We start from the raw sequence: 20,520 nt of genomic DNA, 5'->3' as shown, positions 1-20,520 counted from the left end.
CTGTAAACGAAACCCTTCTCAAGCCTCTTGTGACTTCCAATAAATACCATACTGATTTAATAACTAAAGTTACGAGATTTACGCATGGCGCAAGCCAGACTTATTCTTTTTGATTTTGGCAAAAATGGGCTCGCTGATACCTTCATTGCCGTGCGCCCCAAGACCTTGCCCCCTAGACCAGCCAAGCTTTTCTAGCATTCTTCTTCCTATATTGTCCGTACCAATCTCTGGGGCATCTTCGCCTACAATGCCTCCTTCTTTAACTTGGAACTTGCCTTTTCCGGAGAATTTCTCCGACGGTATCCTGTCCTCGCGGGGCTTGCGAACATCAATGCGCATAAAAACAGGTCGCTGGGCCATAAGTTGATTAATGTAATTGTAGTTTGGGAAACTCCACTTGGTCTTCTTGACTTTCTCCACTATAACGTGTGTTTTCCCTCCCTTTCCAGCCTTCTTGCCCTTTATAAAGTAAGCCTCTGCAAACTTCATGAGAGTTCTGTTGCCATGAGGGTCCAGAGGAGGAAAAGCCATTGAGGGCTTGTTTCTCTGCAAAAACAGTTCAAATTCGTCTTTAAAGTTTTGAACATGGAACCCGAAAGGATACTTGAGGAAGAGATCTTCCGAGTTGCTATTCTGTTCGGAAATATAATCTTGCTTTGCCAGTTTTTTGCTGGCCTTCTTGGCCTTCCGCGTTGAAAACTTATCCTGGAGTACATCTTGAATGCCCTGATCCAAGTCCATCTGCTCCGTAAATAGCAGCTTTTTCTTCAGACCCCTCCCAGTGGTTTCTAAACTCTTGGTATCAAACGTTTGGTTCCTAACTGTCTCGTATTTTGTAGTGTAAGCAACGAGGTCATCAAGGTCCTCTCCGAGTTCTTCATCGCTGGAAAAGCCTGCAGCCAAACTTTGCTCGCTGCAGCTATCAGATTCGCTCTCACTTGCGATCAAAGCGGCTTCCTTAGCAATCCTATCCTCCAAAGCGTCTTCTTCGTTCTTTTGTGGTACGATAGAGCTCATGACGAACTGGAGATAGGCGTCGATACGGTGGTCGGGCAAACCTAACTCTGTGATAAACTCAACCAGATCATCTTGGTCGACCCACCTTGGTTCGTAATCCCCAAAGTATCGATAACTCCTCAAAAAATATGAATTATCGTATGCACCAATTCTTATATTTGTGACATTGACTTCGGAGATATTAACTGCGAAATCCTCCTCTAGAAAGCCAAATTCTGGACCTGCATCTGTTTGTTCCTTCAAAGTGTTCTGAACTGCGCCAGGTATTTGCCTATCAGAGTCTTCGATACTCAATGACTTGATATCATTAGAAAGCAGAGGTGATGGGCGCGAGCGGGTAGAGTTAGAGTTCGAGGCTAATTCAGCGCCATCATCGACTTCATACTCGGAGCCAAAATCTGATCTGTCGTCAAAGTCGCTTTCAAGTTCAACGACCGGTACATCCTCGGACTCATCCTCAGACTCCCACTCAACCTCCACGGCCTCTTCACTGCTCAGTTCACTTTCCTCGCTTTCTCTCGGTTGGAAAGGATGCGATTTCCATTTTGGTAATTGCACTGAAACAGTGCCATCGTTGTCTTCATTAAGATTCAGAAGTGTCTTGCCGATCGTAAGGACCGGTTCAAATTCTGTAGCCTTTGTCTGTTGCTCGTTAAAACGTCTTGTAGGTTCGGACTCAATGTGCACGGGGATAGGCTCCACAGGGGCGCTGGGCTCGTCGTCCACAAAGTAAAGCTCTTCATCCGGTAGTTTTTCAACGCTTATAGTGCGCGTAGCCCCAACGTTTTTCAGTTTCTCAGCACCTTGGCCTGGAGTTTTATCTTCTTCAACACTTTTGCTCGAGCCTGTACCAGAGACATCGCGGGTGTTGGTTGTCAGTTCAGAGCTATCTGAGGGTTGAGTACCTAAGGATTCTTCCGAACATTGCTGCTGACGCTTCTTATTTGCTTCTCTCAACCTCAGAATGAGGTCGTGTGAAGGGTCGAACACATCCTTTGCTTTGATAAACTCTACTGGTCGTTTGCGGAGGGGCAAATTGCGCTGCCCATCCCTTGTATCGTCCTCTTGCTGCCTTCCTGGTCTGAAGCCTCCCATACGCATGGAGTCCCCTCTATAGTTGTGCCCGAAGTAATAGTCGTCCATCATATCAATATTGCTGAGGTCGCCACCACCCACGGGTGTGTGATTGGCATTATTTACTCGCTTGTGAGACTTTTTGGCCGCGCCTTTTGGCTTACCACCAGAGTTGCGGCCTCTAGATCCTCTTCCGGTACCTCTCGCTTTATAATGGCTATGCCTTTTAGCCATTTCTTTGTCTTTCTCTATGTTTGAGGCTACACAGTAGTATTAATGTTTAAGTTTGCGAAGTGTCAGTGCTTTAATCATAACACTTTATTTCGACAACAAGAATACTCGAGAGCTACAGCGATGGAGTTCCTCCAAAAAGTTTCGCAGCAGCTGTTTGAGCCAGAAAACGCTGACCAGGACAACGAGCTCGTCGTACTGGGACGAAGATATGAAGCGAATGGGTCTAATGAACGGAAACCCGATGAGGGAGAGGCGGTGTCCACAGGCGTGTTTTCTCAGTTGTTCCATCGGGAACGGGGCTGGAACCCCGAGTTTCTCCTAGAAGTTCACTCACTACTGCACTTTACTTACAGAACCAAGTTCGAGCCCATACCTAAAGACCCTAACGGCCCGTCGCCAATGAACTTTGGGACGCTATTTAGGGATAACCCACTCAACTCATTCGAAAGCGCGATCAACCACCCAGACTGCTTTTGCAGCGATATTGGGTGGGGCTGCATGATTCGCACTGGTCAAGCACTGCTTGGAAACGCGCTGGCGCGGTTGCGCTCCCCTCCTGAGGAGAAGCAGTTGATTGGGTGGTTTGAAGATCGCTCGTCGGCGCCCTTTTCATTGCACAACTTTGTCCGTGAAGGAAACGCACTTTCTCGTAAGCCACCAGGAGAATGGTTTGGACCCTCCGCAACTTCCCGGAGTATTCAGAGTTTAGTCCATGCTTTCCCACAATGTGGTCTAAATCACTGTATCATATCCACGGATTCGGGTGATGTGTACGAGGAAGACGTGGGCCCAATACTGGAGCGCGAACCTCAGGCTACAATACTGCTACTTCTCGGTGTGAAGCTTGGCCTTAACAATGTGAACTCGCGTTATTGGCCCGACGTGAAGCATATCCTAGGGTCGTCGTTCTCAGTTGGGATCGCGGGAGGCCGGCCCTCATCATCGCTCTACTTCTTTGGCTATCAGGGAGACTACCTCTTCTACCTCGATCCGCATACCTCGCAGCTGGACCTGGCATCTTGCGCAACAGATAACGAGAAATACGAGTCTGTACACTCTGCGCGGTTTAACAAGGTACACTTTTCTGAATTAGATCCCTCAATGCTTATTGGTGTACTTATTCAAGGGCTCGATGACTGGGATGCGTGGAAAAGCTACATCGATCGCTCTCAAATCCTACATGTTCTTCCCCATAGGCCCCGCGACTACTTCATGGATGAGCCTGATGACAGCGCCAGTGAGAATGACGGCATTCCTGGCAGCCGTGATTCGCAAGACTCTCAAGGACCTGCTATTGACGGCGACTATGTGGACGTCGCGCCCATGGTCCAGCACGCAGGCTCGTGTCGAGATGATGAGTTTCAAGATGTAAAGTGCAAGAATCAAAAGATTTTGGTTGTCGGAGACCATGATTCTACTACTGCAGATACAGAAATTGAAAGAGTTCTGGTGGAGCACGAGACGGTGCCACTAATTGCCAGCACACGCCCATGACGCTGGGTTCATCGGTTAACGTTCACTTGAGAGAGGCGCACGTGATCTGATGATTTCAAATTTACTACTTCTAGCTAAATTGTATAAGATTAGTGTTTCAACCTTCTCAAGACAAAACCAAGCCTTGAGAGTAGATCTAAGGAAACCACTTGTGCAAATACCTGCGCTATCAATTGATTGGCACCAGCTTTTTTGCATCAATGTCTAACGAACCCACCAAGTCGCTAAAGTTCTGCACTGTATGTGCGTCTAACAATAACAGATCGATGGAGTCGCATCGAGTCTTGCGTGAGGCAGGCTATGACGTCTCCTCGTATGGCACAGGCTCTGCAGTACGATTGCCCGGGTTATCTGAAGACAAGCCAAACGTTTACGCGTTTGGGACGCCTTACAACGATATATATAACGACTTGCGGTCCCAGTCGGTAGAACGCTACCGTTCTAACGGGCTACTTGAGATGCTAGATCGCAACAGAAAGCTCAAGAAGGCACCTGAAAAGTGGCAGGAAGGGTTTAAAGTATTTGATTTCGTGTTTACGTGTGAAGAGCGCTGCTTTGACGCTGTTTGCGAAGACCTAATGAACCGCGGCGGGCAACTCAACAAGATAGTACATGTTATCAATATAAATATCCGTGACGACAACGAAAACGCAAAAATTGGAAGCAAAGCCATTTTGAAGCTGGCCGACATGCTATCCCAAGAGACTGTGCGCTGCGAAAAAACAGGCGAGCCGTTGGAAGACTGCATTATCTCGCTGCTCGCTCAATGGCAAGAAATGTATCCGCAGTTGCCACTGCTTTATTCGCCTGCGTACTATTAAGTTGCAGAGGCAGGGTAAGAATGCACTAGACGGCCAGCTACCCATACGCGGGCCGTGTTTCTATCATCGCCCGTGAAAAGCCACTTGGCTAGCAGATTCCGTGCGAGCTTTTGGTTCTCTCCTTCCTTTGGCGAGTCATTCCACGAGGTGCGCTGCCACTCGAAGACGTCCACATTGGAACTCACCGGATCTAGGTTAATAAGCTGCGCGTCAAACTGCTTGTTCACCTCGAAACTTCCAACGACACTACCTAGACTCAAAGCCTGAGCTCCGCCCAGCGAAGCTAGAAAAAGAACATCCTCAACGGAAAGGTTGACATGCTCTTGCTTCTTTGCATCAGTTTCCTTCATCGCCAAGTGCCTCGACACCAATAATGCCTGTCTTGCAACTGCCAGGATGCTTGAGCTATAGCCCCCAGACAGATCAGTACCGAGGCCGACATTGATGCCGTTATCCAAAAGCAAGCGAACGCGGCATTCTCCGGAGGCCAAAGACGAGTTCGAAATCGGACAGTGCGAGACGCCACAGCCTCGCAGTTTTAGCAGCTCTATCTCTTTATCTGACAGGTGTACACAATGTGCCAACAGGGTTTTTTTTGTAAGTAGATGATGATTGTCGTAAACCTGTGAATAGTTCTCACATTCTGGGAACAGCTCTGCAACTAGCTCAAGCTCCGCCAAGTTTTCAGACAGATGAGTCTGAACATTCAGATCTTCTTCGTGCGCCAGCTGGCCCAACCACGACATCAGCTCCCGGGAGCAGCTGGGCGCAAACCTTGGGGTCAGTACGGGCTGGATTTTCTCGTCCTTGAGTTCCTTTTTGATGTAATCAACGACTTGGCGCGTCGAGTGCTTGCATTCTTTGAATAACTCAACATAGTAATCTGGCGAATTCTGGTCCATACAGACCTTACCAATGAAGGCGCGCTGGCCCTTCTCGGCGCAGATCCTCGCCATCAAGTTCGAAGACGCGGCGTCGATAGTGGTGTAATACGAGGCTGTAGTGGTGCCGTTGGCCAAGGTCCGGTCCAAAACCCTGTTGTACACCGCCCGCGCTGTGTCTGCGTCCTTGAGCGACGCCTCGAGCGGGAACGTGTACGTCTGCAGCCAGTCCAGCAGTGTCGATGAACCAAAGATCCCTGCGTTGGGATACTGCGACGCATGTACGTGTGTGTCGACAAATCCGGGGAAGAAGAATGAGCCGTCTTGGCTGCCTGAAATTTTAACAACGGCAACCTCCGATGGCTGGAGAGTCTGATCAAAATCCAGTGCATCCCTTAGCGGGTCCTGCGACTTCTCCTTGATGAACAGGATCTTGCCGTCTGTTCCAACACCAATTGTCGTTTGAGGTCTGATCCGCACGTCCCCAAGGGAAGGGGTATCCACAAAATTCCCGTGGTACACAGTAAGCTTTAGAATCATAATAAATGGCTTTATTAAATGAAGAAATTACCTTGCAACTAGATCCAATTGCAGCTGCCCGAAAAATTCACGATGGCTGGGGAATAGATCACGGTAGGGGCCTGTGAATATTTCATTTTATTTATATTTCAATATTGTTTGTTATCTGATAATTTCAAGCCGGCCGCTTTTTCCGTAAATCTAGGCAGTAAATGTTCAAATCGACACGATAGGTCCCACACTGCTGTGGCTCAAGGCATCCACCGCCGAGAGCCGATATCGCCTGCAACTTAGCGGGAACGTGGCCTTCTATGTGGAGATGATGCCATGCCAGCAGGCGAAGATCAGCTCTGTTACGTATCTATTTTCTTAATGTCCTCAATAACTATGCAAAGTCCATGCCTTCGAGCTTCGACAGCCCGCTCTGCTGGCGGGGCCGGGCCCGCAAATATTAAACCGCACACGCTGCGGCACTAGTCCTGCGAATATATCCAACTGGGTCAACTTGCGCCATGAGGCAACCTTGTGGGAGTGTTTAACTACAGCACCTCGACATAAACGGCTCAACGCAGCACAAAATGCGCGACACAACAGCAGGAAGCTTCATAGACGGCGCAGCTCTCGGTGGCCGTCCTCAGTAGCCATCACTACGCAGAGACAGGTAGCGTCACTGCTCACGGTTGTTCGGACACATGTCTGGCTTAATATAATGAAATACCTCTCATATACTATTACATTTGTGAAAAATACTCATCGCAGCTGCCAACGCATTAACAAAAGCGCTAGCTTCGGGATGATTGGTTCGCTTGCGATAGGATTTGTCTTGATGATAGTGTCGTTCTGGGCTGGCACGTATGTCAACGTGCGAGGAAACCCAGTAATGCTGGATTTCAGCGACGGCGCCAGCTCTACCCGCGGCGATTCTAACGCACATAACAACCTGGGCCTGACCGGCGCTAATTTGTTACATTTCTTCAAAAACAGGATGTCCGACACCAAGGACTTGACGGACGCAAGAGGCGTTCAGGTCTCTAGGTTCTACGATGAGGTGGTGCGGTATTTGACCGCGGAAAATGCTGGCGCGAGCACGGCCGAGGGAACGTGCTTTCCCGAGGGCTCAATTGTGAGCAAGCTGACTAGAAACGTGAACGTGGTTCCAAAAGTGCACTCGCACAACGACTACTGGCGAGACCTGCCGCTGTTCGAGGCGCTCTGCCACGGAATACCGAGTGTGGAGGCCGATGTGTGGCTGGTCGACAACGACACTCAACTAGCCGTCGGCCACAACGAAGCGTTCCTTGACCATGCGCACCGCACGCTGCACTCGCTTTACACTGGACCCCTGCTGACTATGCTGAACGAGGTGAACTGCAACCTCGGCGACAAGGACCACAAGTACGGAGTTTTTTACAGCTCCCCAGAAACCACGCTCAACTTGTACATCGACTTCAAGTCGCCCGACAGCACCCAGACTTACGCCCTGCTCATGGACCTGTACCTCAAGCCCTTGATTGACATGGGTTACCTAACGTACTTCGACATGGACGAAGAAAAAGTTGTCTGGAACCCCGTCACAGTGATTCTGACCGGCGACTACCCGACCGACCCCACCGTGCTAGACGGCCAGGAACAGAAAGGGTATTACAACACAACTCAGAGGTTCGTTTTCTTGGACGCGCCAATGCACAAACTTGACGAACATTATAGCGGTATATCTGTTGTGGCGTCGGCATCGCTGCAACAATTGCTGGGAAACTGCAAAGACTTATCTCAGGAAGCCGACCGCTCTCTGTTGCGTCAAGGCTCTCTGCCTACTGAGTCCGTTACATGCGTTGCGAAACAAGTGCAGAAGGCTCAGTCCTTAGGACTCAAGACACGCATCTGGGGCGCACCAACCTGGCCCGAGTCCTCCAAACAAAAGCTTTGGTCGCAGCAGATCTTCGACATCGGAATCGACTTCCTGAATACTGATGACCTGGAAGAGGTGACACACTTGTAAACTGAATATATAGTCCTGGGGACCTCCCCATCAATTAGAGCACATCTGCTGATGTGAGCTGCAACTGATGACGAAGGAAATATTGCCAGCGGAAAATGAAGCCGCCGACGAAACACGTTTCCCTCCTCATACTTCCTTCCCTGCCGGGAGAAAATAAGATTGAACATCAAAAATTATAAGACCTACCCGCCCCTACCAAATGCAGAGCTGCCCTGGGTAGCACACCTTCTCCGTGCACCTGCGTGCTCCAGTAGCCTTCGGCGCCGTCCGAAAACAACACCAAAAACACCAGTGCCCGCTGTACACAGGAATCGACTACCACACAAGACTGAGGGTCCAGTAACTGGATCAATCAGCTCTGCACCCAGCTCTCCCAGCGCTGACTTGTAATCAGCACCATCCTTCTCCAGGCAGAAGAAACAAAGGGCCCCGACAAGTAGACCCCTGCCTCCCAGGTGGAAGACAGTAGCCCACAAGCGGAACGAGAGAACGAAGCGTCAGCAAATACACCTTTCGCAAGTGTGTGCAGTTGCAAAGCAACTGAGCAAGCGAACCTGCCTCCTGTAAAAGACGGGCATCGCTCAAGAAAGATATATCCGGTCGGAAGGACTTCTTGATCTCCTCCGACGTCTTAAGGTAAGTATGAGGAGAGAAAAACAAAATCAAAAGAGAGGGCGCTGAAAGTTAACTAGTGCTTTTCCTCACCACTATTTATACAAAAATTTTTCTCTGTCCGAATTCAAGAACAGTTGCCTCGAGCCGGGTAACATAAGACATCAGTTCGCGACTTGTCCATGTTTAGAGTCTTCGAAGCCTGGCGCGAGGGTGCAGCTGGGGCCATGACGACTGCGCTTATATTTATAATGCGATCTGTTCCCATTTGGCAACGCGGTAGACGTTCGTGCCAACGTTTCTGATCAATACGTATTCGTTAGGACTCTTGCAAGCTTCTTGGGCCGCGATAAAGGCTGTACAGGCGCCTCTACCGTCGCCAAGGTGGAACGTACCACTTGTAACAAATCCGATAAGGTCTTGAACTCCAGGAGTAGGTTGCGCAGTGTCATGATCCCTTTTCCCATTGGAACGTGCCTTGATGTTTACAATCGATAGCCAGTAATCCATGTCTTGAGCAGGGATGGCGTAGACGCGGGCGAAATCCTTTGGATGACCCTGCTCCTGTAGCACACACGAAACCGCGGCAACCTGAAGTGGTGTTGTTACTATCTGCATGCGTGGCGAGTTACCGTATTGGGGGCAGCCAGAGTTGGCACCTTTGACAGACTTTGTAAATATGCTAATAGGCAAGGCGCTGGGCGTCAATTTTTTGTCTTGCACGTCAGAGTACAAGTCGATAATATCATTGACGTACATTAGTTTGCGCATGTTTAGTTCGTCGAACTGAGAGGTGCGCTTGGGATCATACATGCGAATGGGGCCTTGATCGCGAGTTCGTAGAAAGTCAATCCCGTTTCTCAGGACTTGCAAGAGCCGCCAGTCGCAACTGAAAGGATCGCCAATCTCGCCAGGAAAGCGAACTGGATTTTCAGTATGAATTCCAGATATTTTGTCGAAGTTCACGCGTTTGCCAGCTGGTTTGCGTTTCCATAGCGCCTCCTGTGAGAGACGCTTAAACGTTGAGTTTTCATCGTAGCCTGCTTGTGTGAATGGGTAGTCATCCGGGAAATACAGTCTGCGCTGTTCGAAGCTCAGCTGTTGTAGCTGGCGCAGCCCCATGTGATAGACCCTCGAGACCCGATTCAACTGGTACCACAGTGGCAATAGCCAAAACCACGGCAGCAAAACGACCCAAGACTCTTGCTTTGGTCGTTTGAAGATAGCTATCGGAATAAATGGGTCTTCTTTGGAGTCATGTGGAATGGCGTTTGTCCGCGCGGTAGACTCTAGAAGCATTCGACGCCTGTACGCCAACTGTTTCAGCGTCTGCTGGTTCTTGTACGACATCTCACGCTTGTCAGGGTTACAAAGCTTTTCCAACACCTCAGCTATTTCTTCCCGGGGGTACTCCGCTTGAAGCTTTAAGACGTCATTCGCATTAATGTTAGCCTTTGGAAGGGCCCTAGGGTTAGAAAGATGTCTTGGGTCAATTGCCTCGAAAGCGAATACTGTTCTTTGAGGCAGGACGTTAGTATCGGTAACATATGCGACGGTCTTGAACTGGTTGTAAGACTTCGATGCAGTTGTGCTGCGCAAGACTTGTGATAATGCATTGAGAGACTTCCCGCCGCTAAGTGTGATGCTTCCAATAGAGAAGCGACAGTCTTGGATGACAAACTTCTTTTCGGAGTTGGCCAAAGAAATCTGCTCGAACACTCGCGAGTAAATTGCAGGGTGAAGTCTCAACAAAAGCTTATTGGAACTGATCCAGAGAATTTCGCCCGGACCCACGGCTTCGGCATTTTCATCATAGATTAGACCTTCAAACCAGTGGCCCGAAACTCTATACTTGGGGAGCGTTGCTCTTTTATTTGTGAGCTGATGCGCGAGAAGCCTCAGAGCTTCGGTGTCCGCGGAGGCAACAATCATGGTGCCCATGTAGCTGGAGTCGCAGCATAGCGCGCCATCAGAGGCTGCTGTATTGCCACCAATCCGATGCGTGAGCTTGAAGCATTTTTGCGTAGGGGACCAAGGCATCTGGTAGCCCCACCGTTTGAGCATGTGGGACCGCTTGGCATTCCAAACGTGCGTGGGAAGCCATGTGAAGACGCGTTGACGCTTCATATACTTGATACGGCCTACAGGGCGTGGTGCCAATTTACCAATTCCGGTGCAATCGTAACTGCCCATCTGATTATTGCGTAGCTGCGCTGTGCCAGGTTTTGCTTCTGCGCGAAGGGTCTTCTGAAGCGCCCGGATGCGCTGACGAAGCTTGGTTTGAGATCCAGTCACTTGCGCCGGAAGCGCGAGTTTCATGCTCTTTGAGCGCGCAGCTAGTCGCAGCAGCTTCACAGTCATGCGCGCCTTGTACAGCTGTTTCGCCGTGAGCCCGCTTCGACGCTGGCGGGAGGGCTTCTCCGTACCGCGTGTCACCGCTTGGTCGCTTTTCTGCATCTCGCGCAACGCCCGATTACGCAATCGCTTGGGAATTCGCTTTACGTTGTGCGACGCGGTCCGTCGCCGAAGCTTTCGAGGCAAAGACTGAAAAACCCTGGTGGACGACGCGCTCTTGGATTTATGCATTGCCACTTGCAGCTGCTTAACCTCGAACTCTCTCGAGGCCATAAACTCGGGAACTCGCATCATTCCCCCGCTCTCTGATAATTCCTGCGACGCTTGGGCTCCCGACTTCAGTGCTTCCGTCCGGATATTTCGTGCATCTTGAACCTTCCGGCGTCTGTATAGCTGGTTCTGACTTCTGGGCTTCTTTCCAGACATCTTAATACGTCTGGCTGGACCACTTTTTCTGTTTCACAGTACGGCGGCTTTCTATCGCTGCAAATCTGCAAGCCTTCGATGCGATGAGATGAGTTTCGAAAGTTGATGGTATGAAATTAATCAAATCACGTGATAATCTGGCTGGCTGCAACTATCATAGAAAGATAAAGGATATCAGCAGGCAAGAAGTTAATGATAAAGACAGATATCGTAAATGGACGGGGTGAGATTGATTGGCTATGGCGTTGCTGCAGCTACGCTGGCCACGATTCGGAGCAGCAAAAAAGCACGCTAGTGTTTTTGAGGGATATCTGGTTTTAAGCGACTGCGAAGGCCACTGAAGCCGGATTGAACTAGATGTAAGGCTTCCGAGGCTTAGTCTCTCAGAAGCTGCTCGATAGTACAATCATTCGAGCTCAGGAAGAATGGAGTCTGGGCTTACTGAGATAAGAATTAAGGAGCGTTGATAACGTAGGCACCAACGGGAACGGAGAGCATGTAACGTTGGCAGACAAAGCTTTGAAGAGCTGGTGTGGTATAAAACCGAAGCCATTTGAGATTGCTGGGGGTCCGAAAGATGGAGCGATCAACTGCTCAAAATGGAAAAAGCCCAGGCGGTAGCAAACAGCACAGATGTCAGCTCATCACTTGAGCAGGCAGTTGGCGATATTCACCAAATAGGGTCTTTGAGAACCATCACGTCGAAAAGGGCTGGTGAGGTCAACTTCATTGACGCAAAGCGTGCGCACGGCGACGCAGAGCTTCTGGCAGAAATCGGTTACAAACAGGAACTGAACAGGCACTTCAGCACTGTGCAGGTGTTCGGTGTAGCATTTTCGATCATGGGTCTGCTCCCTAGCATTGCGTCCGTGTTGGCAATCGGCATGCCAGGAGGCATGGTATCCCTAGTATGGGGATGGTTCATCGCAGGCATCTTCATCTTGGCCGTCGGGTGCGGGATGTCCGAGCTGGCATCGGCTATTCCAACCTCCGGTGGGCTTTACTACTACACATATTACTACGCGCCTCAGAAATACAAGGCATTTTTTAGTTTTGTGATCGGCTACTCAAACTCGCTGGCGCTTGTCTCGGGTCTGTGTTCTATCACTTATGGTCTGGCAGAAGAAATCTTATCGATCGTGGTTGTTTCCAAGGATGGCGACTTTACGATTACGAACGGCAAGACGTATGGAGTGTTCGTGGCTGGCATTGCAGCAACCACAGTCGTCACCTCTATCGCCACTGTCGCGGTGTCGAAGCTACAAACGGTAAGTATTCTGGCCAATGTGGGCTTGATTGTGCTCTTCTTCATTGTGCTGCCCATTGGCGTGGCGAACACAAAGGGTCTCGATTTTAACGACGGGTCCTTCATTTTTGGAAAGTGGCTAAACGAGACAACCTGGCCAGACGGATGGCAATTCATGCTGGCTGGTCTCCAGCCCGCTATTTGGACCATTGGCGCCTTTGACTCCTGTATCCACATGTCCGAAGAAGCCAAGAATGCCACCAAGGCTGTGCCTTTGGGTATTATCTCGTCTATCAGTGTCTGCTGGATTTTGGGCTTCCTAATCTGTATCGTTATGGCAGCCTGCATGGGCCCTGACATTGACGCTATCTTAGGGAGTTCATTCGGCTCTCCGCTACCCCAGATCCTGTACAACGCGCTTGGAAAGAAATGGACGATTGCCATCATGACCTTGATCGCTGCGTGCCAGTTTTTGATGGGATGCTCGATCTTGACTGCCATCTCTAGACAAATCTGGGCATTTGCGCGTGATGACGGTCTGATGTTCTCTAAGTACATCAAGGTGGTTAACAAAAAGCTTTCCTCTCCTCTAAGGGCCACTTGGTTCGGAGCCGTGTGCGCGCTTGTCATCGGGTTACTGTGCCTGATCGGAGGTACTGCCTCGAACGCCCTGTTCTCCCTGGGTATCGGGGGCAACTATCTCGCGTGGATGGCTCCTAATCTATTGAGAATGACTACGGGCAAGGACCTGTTCAGACCGGGCGCTTTCTACATGGGGAAGACGTGGTCTCCAATTGTGAACTGGACCGCCATTGTTTTCCAGATCTTCATTCTGATCATGATCATGTTCCCCGCGGAAAGCAAGGGCATCACGCCGGACGCCATGAACTACACTGTAGTTATTTGTGGCGGCGTGTGGATCGGAAGCATGATCTACTTTTTCGTGTACAAAAAGAAGGCCTTCAATGGTCCGAAGTCGAATCTCAGCGACGATGAGTATGTGGATGCCGTGGGTCAAGACGTCATCGACCAGATTTTGTCGCATCAGAAAAGCGGCTAGTCTCACGATGTTCACACTCAAGGGACGGCGGCGGACCCTTCCAAGTAGACGCGGCGTGCTAACGCGCACTGCCGGCTGGCTCCAAGTTTGTATATATATATGTGTATACGACACGTCTATACACCGCCTGAAATCTGCTTTTAATCCAAAGCGCCGACTAGCCGGGGCTAGGGCCCCGACCGCTACAACAGTGCCCCGCCCCCCGCTCATACTAGCACAACCGCATCCACCGTGCTGAATACGAGAAGCGGAAGGGGCGCCCGGCACAACGCGCAGGCCCTCGGTTTCCGCCTCTTGCACGTTCTTGGCGTTTTAGATAACCATCACGTGCATAAAGACCTAGCGCGAGATCATATGATCGTAGTTAGCACGTGATACGCACCAGCTGCCACACTTTCAATTCTCGTGACATCCAATCACGTGACCAGATTTAACGGGCCCGAGTCAGCCCATTAAATTAGCTTTCCGCTATATTCATAAATTGGCCTCTCTCGCAAGTTGCGCATCTCGCGCTCCATTCGGCTTATTTTGGCGCGGGATGGAAGCAGCGAGCTCGGGCCCTTCGGGACTCGAACAGAAGCCACTTCGAAAAAGTTTTGGTTTATATGATTCACAGGCTCAACACAATTTTTCAAGCTTCTTAACACTCTTACAAGTAATGGATTCGCAAAACAGCGTAGACTAGAAGATACAGCACAGGGCTCTGTGACACTGTACAGACTCTCTACTCTCAAGTTTCTTACAACACATTTTTTCAGCAATGGTTAACGTGGTCTTAGGGTCACAATGGGGTGACGAAGGCAAAGGCAAACTGGTGGACCTGTTGGTTGGCAAATACGACATCGTGGCCAGAGCCGCTGGCGGGAACAACGCGGGCCATACGATCGTGGTCAAAGGCGTGAAGTACGACTTCCACATGCTGCCATCCGGGCTGGTTAACCCCAACTGCCAGAACTTAATCGGTAACGGTGTTGTGATGCACGTGCCGTCGTTTTTCGCGGAGCTGGAGCAGCTGGAGGCCAAGGGCCTGACAGACGCGCGCGAGCGCCTGTTCATCTCGTCGCGTGCGCACCTGGTGTTCGACTTCCACCAGCGCACTGACAAGCTGCGCGAGGCCGAGCTTTCTGGCGCCTCCACGGACGGCAAGAACATCGGAACCACGGGCAAGGGTATCGGCCCCACCTACGCGACCAAGGCTTCGCGTTCGGGCCTGCGTGTACACCACCTGGTCAACGACGAGCCCGGCGCGTGGGAGGAGTTCGAGACTAAGTACCGCCGTCTGGTGCAGACCCGTCAGCAGCGTTACGGTGACTTCGAGTACGATGCTGACGCCGAGCTAGCGCGCTACAAGAAGTACCGCGAGGAGCTCAAGCCCTTCGTTGTCGACTCCGTCGTTTTCATGCACAACGCCATCCGCGACAACAAGAAGATCCTTGTCGAGGGCGCCAACGCTCTGATGCTCGACATCGACTTTGGTACCTACCCATACGTGACTTCCTCGAACACGGGTATCGGCGGTGTCTGTACGGGTCTAGGTCTTCCTCCTCGCGTCATCGACGAGGTCTACGGTGTTGTTAAGGCCTACACCACCCGTGTCGGCGAAGGTCCATTCCCTACCGAGCAGCTCAACGAGTCTGGTGAGAAGCTGCAAAACATTGGTGCCGAATTCGGTGTTACCACAGGCCGTAAGCGTCGTTGTGGTTGGCTAGATCTGGTGGTTTTGAAATACTCCACCCTCATCAACGGTTACACAAGCTTAAACATCACCAAGCTCGACGTCTTGGATACCTTCAAGGAGATCCCCGTCGGTGTATCATACACCCTCAGAGGCAAGAAGCTTGATTTGTTCCCAGAAGACCTAAATGTCTTGGGGAAGGTCGACGTGGAATACGTCACCTTGCCAGGTTGGGAGCAGGACATTACCAAGATCACCGAGTATGAGGACTTGCCTGAAAATGCCAAGAAATACCTGAAGTTTATTGAAGACTTTGTTGGTGTTCCTATTGAATGGGTCGGTACCGGTCCCGCCCGTGAGAGCATGGTGTATAAGCAAGTCTCCAAATAAGCTGGCCTCGGACCTGTGCGATGTTATGTCTTTAAATCTAGATAGTAAATTTCTTCTGTTAAACCTCTTCTCTGTGCCTCTCAAATATGCAGTATTCCAGGTACTTCACTTGATAAATCTTACTCCAGCGCGACTGCAGCTGTTGTGGGATCAGTCTCGTCAAGCCCTCTGGGAGTAGCAGTGCTCGGCCAAAGAATTTGGATTCAGGCGCGTCTACAAAAAGAGCGCTGTAGAGCTTTTTCCATCCCTGCGGCAGGTTTGTAGGATCAAACGCGTCTTTTTCGTTGTCGCTGTGCAGCATGAAGTCCACAAAATAGTCACACTGTTCTGTCACCACCAGTTTGGAAGAGTCAAACAAGTTTTGGTTATTCATACCTACTGGCTTGTCTCTTATACTGTTCAAAATACTATCTGTTTCTTTGAAGTCGCCAGGTAGCAAGCCATCGAAGCCCGATGGAACAAAACCGAGCCTGTAGTTATCAGGCAGGAACATTGAGGCTGGAAAGTGGAACCATTCACGACCCACGCATACGGTCTGAGGGCCTGAGGCTTCGGGAAGATGTGAGTATACGTCCAAAGGAGCTTTGTAGTTTTGGACTAATGCGAACATGCGTAGGAGGGCTTGACTCGCTGTTGAACACAATAGAATCAAGAAAACAGTGTTTCGCGTCAGCTTTGATCCGCTCCATTTCCTCCAAAAACTCGAAAAGCCAACACTTGATGCTAGCGTCACGAAACCGTAAATTGGATACAAAAACCGTTCTTCTTTGTGAGGCTGCAGTAAAAAGACAGTCAGCCACGTAGCAAGAGCGCCCCAAACTGGCCACAACCGCAAGTTTGAAAGCCCAACTATTGACCCTAAAAGTACAGGGAGAGGGATATTGAGCAACAGGCTAAAAATATAGTAGTACCAAGGCTCAACTCCGAAGATATTTGGCCCGCTCTTTTCATTCGCGCCAATTACATTGTACATCACAATATTCCATGCAACAGGCGTAAATTTCCCATAAAACATAGAGTCAACTGCAAATACCACAGCTGTTACAACTGCTAGTCTTGAAGCGGCAGAGATTCCCGCTTTGAGCGTATTCAAAATTCTGTGACTGAAAATGTAGTGCACCACTAGGGGAACACTCAGAATCATAACGAAGGGCCAACCAAGTATGCCACCAACGAAGTTGAACAGGAGTGCCTTCACAAAAGCATCCTGGGCGCCTGTAGATAAGTATCGCAGTGTAAATTTCAGGGATCCTAGTAACGAAATCATAGCAAATGAAGAAGGCAGCAATTCAACTGACGCATGAAACCATCCGGGATTAAAAACCTGGAAGAAGAGCCAAAACGTGGCAGTTTGAGTGGAGAGAGTAGACTTTATCTCTTCGAAAAAAAGCCATTCCATGACAAGGCTGAACAACCCGAGAAAGAACCTGGCAATGTAAAACAAGTTAAACATCGGAAGGTGGAAAGCCTCCAGAATTCTCATGGAGGGGTTCAGTACACTGTACAAAGGTATCAAGAATGCCCATGAACGGATTGAGTATTCTGGGGAGTACTCCCATGTCTGCTTTCCAAAACCACGAAGTAAGAAGTTAAGCGGTTCCCAGTAGTTGAAGGTCTCATCGCAGTCTGAAATTAGCGAGTAGGTAGGTTGCAAGTAGAAGCGGCAAGCGACGAAAGCTCCGAAAAGAATTACAGATGTCCAATTAGAGTTCATCCGGATGTAGATGCGAATTGCGCGCCTGTTTGGAAGCGCTTAACAATCTGTTGCTTAAGCTTTCAATCTCAAATTCGCGGCCCAAGATAGAGCGCTAGATTCGAAGGGCTGAGCGGCTTCTGGAGTGCCTCTTTTTTTAGAAGAGTGAAACCTGATCTTTCCTGAACACGTTGTATAAAAATGAAAACAAAGTATCTATTTCAGTCTGCAGACTGTACTAGATATCTGCAGAAAAGGGCCAATACAATAAAGAAAATGACTCAAACCAATAGCCCTGTTAAGGTCAACAGTAAGGAAGTTGCGCAAGAACTTCTAGACCAATATGACACCTTTCTGTTTGACTGTGATGGTGTTTTATGGTTAGGATCGCATTTGTTGCCTCACATTAACGAAACTCTGGAGATGCTATTATCGCGCGGCAAGAAGCTGTACTTTGTCACCAACAACTCCACCAAATCCCGGGCTGCCTACACTAAAAAGTTTGCCTCTTATGGCATCAAAGTCACTGAAGACCAAATCTTCACCTCTGGATACGCGTCCGCGTTGTATGTTCGCGACACGTTGAAGCTTACCCCCGGAAAAGACAAAGTCTGGGTCTTTGGCGAGGCCGGCATAACCGAGGAACTGAAACTCATGGGAATCGAATCTTTGGGATGCAATGATCCAAGACTTGATGAACCCTTTGATATCTCTAGTTCGCCCTTTCTCAAGAACGGCCTTGACCCTGATGTGAAGTGCGTCATTGCGGGCCTGGACACCAAAATCAACTACCACCGCTTAGCTGTGACTTTGCAATACTTGCAGCAGCCTGACGTCAAGTTTGTCGCCACCAACATCGACTCCACATACCCCAGCAAGGGCCACATTTTGCCTGGTGCGGGCTCCATGATTGAATGCGTGGCTTTCTCCTCGGGGAGGGAACCTGCGGCATGTGGAAAACCCAACCCTAACATGCTAAATGCTATTGTCAGCTCGAAGAAGATAGATAGATCCAAGTGCTGCATGGTCGGTGACAGGCTCAACACTGATATGAGATTTGGCATCGAAGGGAAGCTGGGGGGCACTTTATTGGTTTTGACTGGTATCGAGACTGAGGAGAAGGCTTTAGACTCGACCGGTGACCATCCTTTACCAAAGTACTACGCTGAGAAGCTGGGAGACCTATATGAACTGACCAAATAGAGTAGCAGAATGGCATCCCAATAGCTGGCGCATTTTACCATACCTACTGGAACCGTTTATATACACATTTATACACTTTAGAGAACTCATGTCTGTAGTTAATGCTTAAATCCTGTATCTTGATCTAGACGCCGAAAAAACGGGAATTTTATCATGAAGCCTTTAATCTGCGATGAGCCAGAAATCAGAGAATGAACACATCAAAAAGTGAACAATTGATATCATGCCCCGTCTGCAACTTGAAGGTTAAGTACTCAGCTATCAACTCACACCTGGATAAGTGTACTGGCGATGGAAAGACAAGCAAAAAAGAGCCCACCTTGAGTAGCTTTCTCAAGGGGAAGCGAAAGCAGGCCAGTGACGAACCAGAGATCATTGAGGTTGAGGAAAAGGTTAAAAAGCCCAAATCGCAGCCTTCAAAAGGTGAAAATGCAGATGTTAGGAACCTTCAGAAAATCGCACACCAACCTTTGAGCGAAAAGCTAAGACCTAAAGAACTTGCAGAGTACGTCGGTCAGCAGCATATTATCTCTTCAGAGCACGGGGTACTCTACAAGTTTGTCCAGCAAGGCATTATTCCTTCAATGATCCTTTGGGGTCCTCCAGGAGTAGGGAAAACGTCGTTGGCACGGCTTTTGACCAAGGCAGTCAACCAAAGCCACGCCAACGGGGTGACTTATACGCTAATTCAGACTAGCGCAACTAAAGCAACCGCACAGGAACTTCGAAAGATCTTTGAAAATTCCAGACGCGAATTTTCGCTAACTAAAAGGATTACGGTGGTTTTCATCGACGAGATTCACAGATTCAACAAGGGTCAGCAAGATCTCCTGCTGCCCCATGTAGAGGCAGGCGATATTGTATTGATTGGGGCGACCACGGAAAACCCCAGCTTCCAATTGAACAACGCTTTAATGAGTCGCTGTCAAATATTTGTTCTGACAAAGCTCAGTACTGACGAAATGTGCTTGGTGCTTTCGCGGGGCATTGCCATGCTCAACAAGTGCCGGCACTTGATTTGGAAAGTCAATCACCCACTAAAGTTGGACCGGAGTGTGCTGGAATTTGTGGTGGACATCTCAATGGGAGATACCAGAAGAGCCCTAAACCTGCTTGAGATGATCGAGGTTTCCACCAGAGACGATGCAAAAGAGTTGAAAGAAGAAGACATTCGCGAGATCATCAACGGAAATTCTACGGAACTGCGAACATATTACGATAGACAGGGCGAGAACCATTATGACACAATTTCCGCGTTTCACAAGTCAGTGCGCGGAAGCGACGAGAACGCTGCGCTCTACTACCTTGCGCGTATGCTACAAGGAGGGGAGGACCCGCTTTATATTGCTCGCCGAATGATCCGAATAGCGTCAGAGGACATAGGCGTGCTCGACAATTCGCTACTGCCATTGGCGGTAGCTGCGCACGACGCGGTTATGAAGGTTGGCCTTCCAGAAGCGGATCTAGCACTGGCACAATGCAGCGTTGCGCTTGCCAGAGCGCCCAAATCTGTGCAACTATATAGAGCTTGGAAACAGGTGAATGCCAAGCTAAGAGAAAACCAAAACTCGTTTGCGAGCTGCGGCATCCCCATGCATCTACGCAACGCACCAACGAAATTGATGGCGGAACTGGGGTACGCTCGGGACTACAAGTACAACCCAGATTTCGAAAACGGCGAGGTCGCGCAAGATTACTTCCCAGACGAAGTAATCGCGGCGTGCGATCGGCAGGAGCTGAAGTTCATGGCTGGACTTCACCTCGGCAGCCAAAAGGACCCCGAAATAGCTAAACAGCCCTGAAACAGGCTGATGCTTGAGA

The 20,520-nt window shown here is 49.6% G+C and overlaps 11 protein-coding genes and 1 non-coding gene across 12 annotated transcripts; 7 read left to right on the top strand and 5 right to left on the bottom strand.

Moving 5' to 3' along the window:
- Window positions 1-78: 78 nt before the first annotated feature.
- On the bottom strand, window positions 79-2,325 carry SQS1 (Sqs1p; the record flags this gene model as incomplete). Its single annotated transcript, XM_002552102.1, has 1 exon — window positions 79-2,325. One exon carries the CDS (start codon window positions 2,323-2,325, stop codon window positions 79-81), a length of 2,247 nt encoding a protein of 748 aa, XP_002552148.1.
- Window positions 2,326-2,367: 42 nt separating this feature from the next.
- Window positions 2,368-3,819, top strand: ATG4 (cysteine protease ATG4; the record flags this gene model as incomplete). Its single annotated transcript, XM_002552101.1, has 1 exon — window positions 2,368-3,819. One exon carries the CDS (start codon window positions 2,368-2,370, stop codon window positions 3,817-3,819), a length of 1,452 nt encoding a protein of 483 aa, XP_002552147.1.
- Window positions 3,820-4,019: 200 nt separating this feature from the next.
- Window positions 4,020-4,640, top strand: SSU72 (RNA polymerase II subunit A C-terminal domain phosphatase; the record flags this gene model as incomplete). Its single annotated transcript, XM_002552100.1, has 1 exon — window positions 4,020-4,640. The coding sequence occupies one exon, from the start codon at window positions 4,020-4,022 to the stop codon at window positions 4,638-4,640; it is 621 nt and encodes a 206-aa protein (XP_002552146.1).
- On the bottom strand, window positions 4,637-6,061 carry GUD1 (guanine deaminase; the record flags this gene model as incomplete). Its single annotated transcript, XM_002552099.1, has 1 exon — window positions 4,637-6,061. One exon carries the CDS (start codon window positions 6,059-6,061, stop codon window positions 4,637-4,639), a length of 1,425 nt encoding a protein of 474 aa, XP_002552145.1.
- A 688-nt stretch (window positions 6,062-6,749) lies between these two features.
- Window positions 6,750-8,039, top strand: AIM6 (Aim6p; the record flags this gene model as incomplete). The annotated part of the gene is made up of 1 exon (XM_002552098.1): window positions 6,750-8,039. The coding sequence occupies one exon, from the start codon at window positions 6,750-6,752 to the stop codon at window positions 8,037-8,039; it is 1,290 nt and encodes a 429-aa protein (XP_002552144.1).
- A 155-nt stretch (window positions 8,040-8,194) lies between these two features.
- SNR19 lies at window positions 8,195-8,683 on the bottom strand. Its single transcript, XR_002432177.1, has one exon. It is a non-coding gene; the product is annotated as a U1 RNA (small nuclear RNA).
- A 214-nt stretch (window positions 8,684-8,897) lies between these two features.
- POP1 (ribonuclease P/MRP protein subunit POP1) lies at window positions 8,898-11,432 on the bottom strand (the record flags this gene model as incomplete). The annotated part of the gene is made up of 1 exon (XM_002552097.1): window positions 8,898-11,432. The coding sequence occupies one exon, from the start codon at window positions 11,430-11,432 to the stop codon at window positions 8,898-8,900; it is 2,535 nt and encodes an 844-aa protein (XP_002552143.1).
- A 599-nt stretch (window positions 11,433-12,031) lies between these two features.
- On the top strand, window positions 12,032-13,738 carry KLTH0B08140g (KLTH0B08140p; the record flags this gene model as incomplete). The annotated part of the gene is made up of 1 exon (XM_002552096.1): window positions 12,032-13,738. One exon carries the CDS (start codon window positions 12,032-12,034, stop codon window positions 13,736-13,738), a length of 1,707 nt encoding a protein of 568 aa, XP_002552142.1.
- A 760-nt stretch (window positions 13,739-14,498) lies between these two features.
- Window positions 14,499-15,803, top strand: ADE12 (adenylosuccinate synthase; the record flags this gene model as incomplete). Its single annotated transcript, XM_002552095.1, has 1 exon — window positions 14,499-15,803. The coding sequence occupies one exon, from the start codon at window positions 14,499-14,501 to the stop codon at window positions 15,801-15,803; it is 1,305 nt and encodes a 434-aa protein (XP_002552141.1).
- Window positions 15,804-15,861: 58 nt separating this feature from the next.
- ALG9 (dolichyl-P-Man:Man(6)GlcNAc(2)-PP-dolichol alpha-1,2-mannosyltransferase) lies at window positions 15,862-17,517 on the bottom strand (the record flags this gene model as incomplete). The annotated part of the gene is made up of 1 exon (XM_002552094.1): window positions 15,862-17,517. One exon carries the CDS (start codon window positions 17,515-17,517, stop codon window positions 15,862-15,864), a length of 1,656 nt encoding a protein of 551 aa, XP_002552140.1.
- A 180-nt stretch (window positions 17,518-17,697) lies between these two features.
- On the top strand, window positions 17,698-18,699 carry PHO13 (4-nitrophenylphosphatase; the record flags this gene model as incomplete). The annotated part of the gene is made up of 1 exon (XM_002552093.1): window positions 17,698-18,699. One exon carries the CDS (start codon window positions 17,698-17,700, stop codon window positions 18,697-18,699), a length of 1,002 nt encoding a protein of 333 aa, XP_002552139.1.
- A 191-nt stretch (window positions 18,700-18,890) lies between these two features.
- On the top strand, window positions 18,891-20,501 carry MGS1 (ssDNA-dependent ATPase MGS1; the record flags this gene model as incomplete). Its single annotated transcript, XM_002552092.1, has 1 exon — window positions 18,891-20,501. The coding sequence occupies one exon, from the start codon at window positions 18,891-18,893 to the stop codon at window positions 20,499-20,501; it is 1,611 nt and encodes a 536-aa protein (XP_002552138.1).
- Between the last annotated feature and the right edge of the window lie 19 nt (window positions 20,502-20,520).

This window comes from Lachancea thermotolerans (genome assembly GCF_000142805.1).
Source record: "Lachancea thermotolerans CBS 6340 chromosome B complete sequence".
NCBI classification, from domain to species: domain Eukaryota; kingdom Fungi; phylum Ascomycota; class Saccharomycetes; order Saccharomycetales; family Saccharomycetaceae; genus Lachancea; species Lachancea thermotolerans.
The sequence above is the reverse complement of the archived record's forward strand: the minus strand, read 5'-3'. Positions and strand labels throughout refer to the sequence as shown.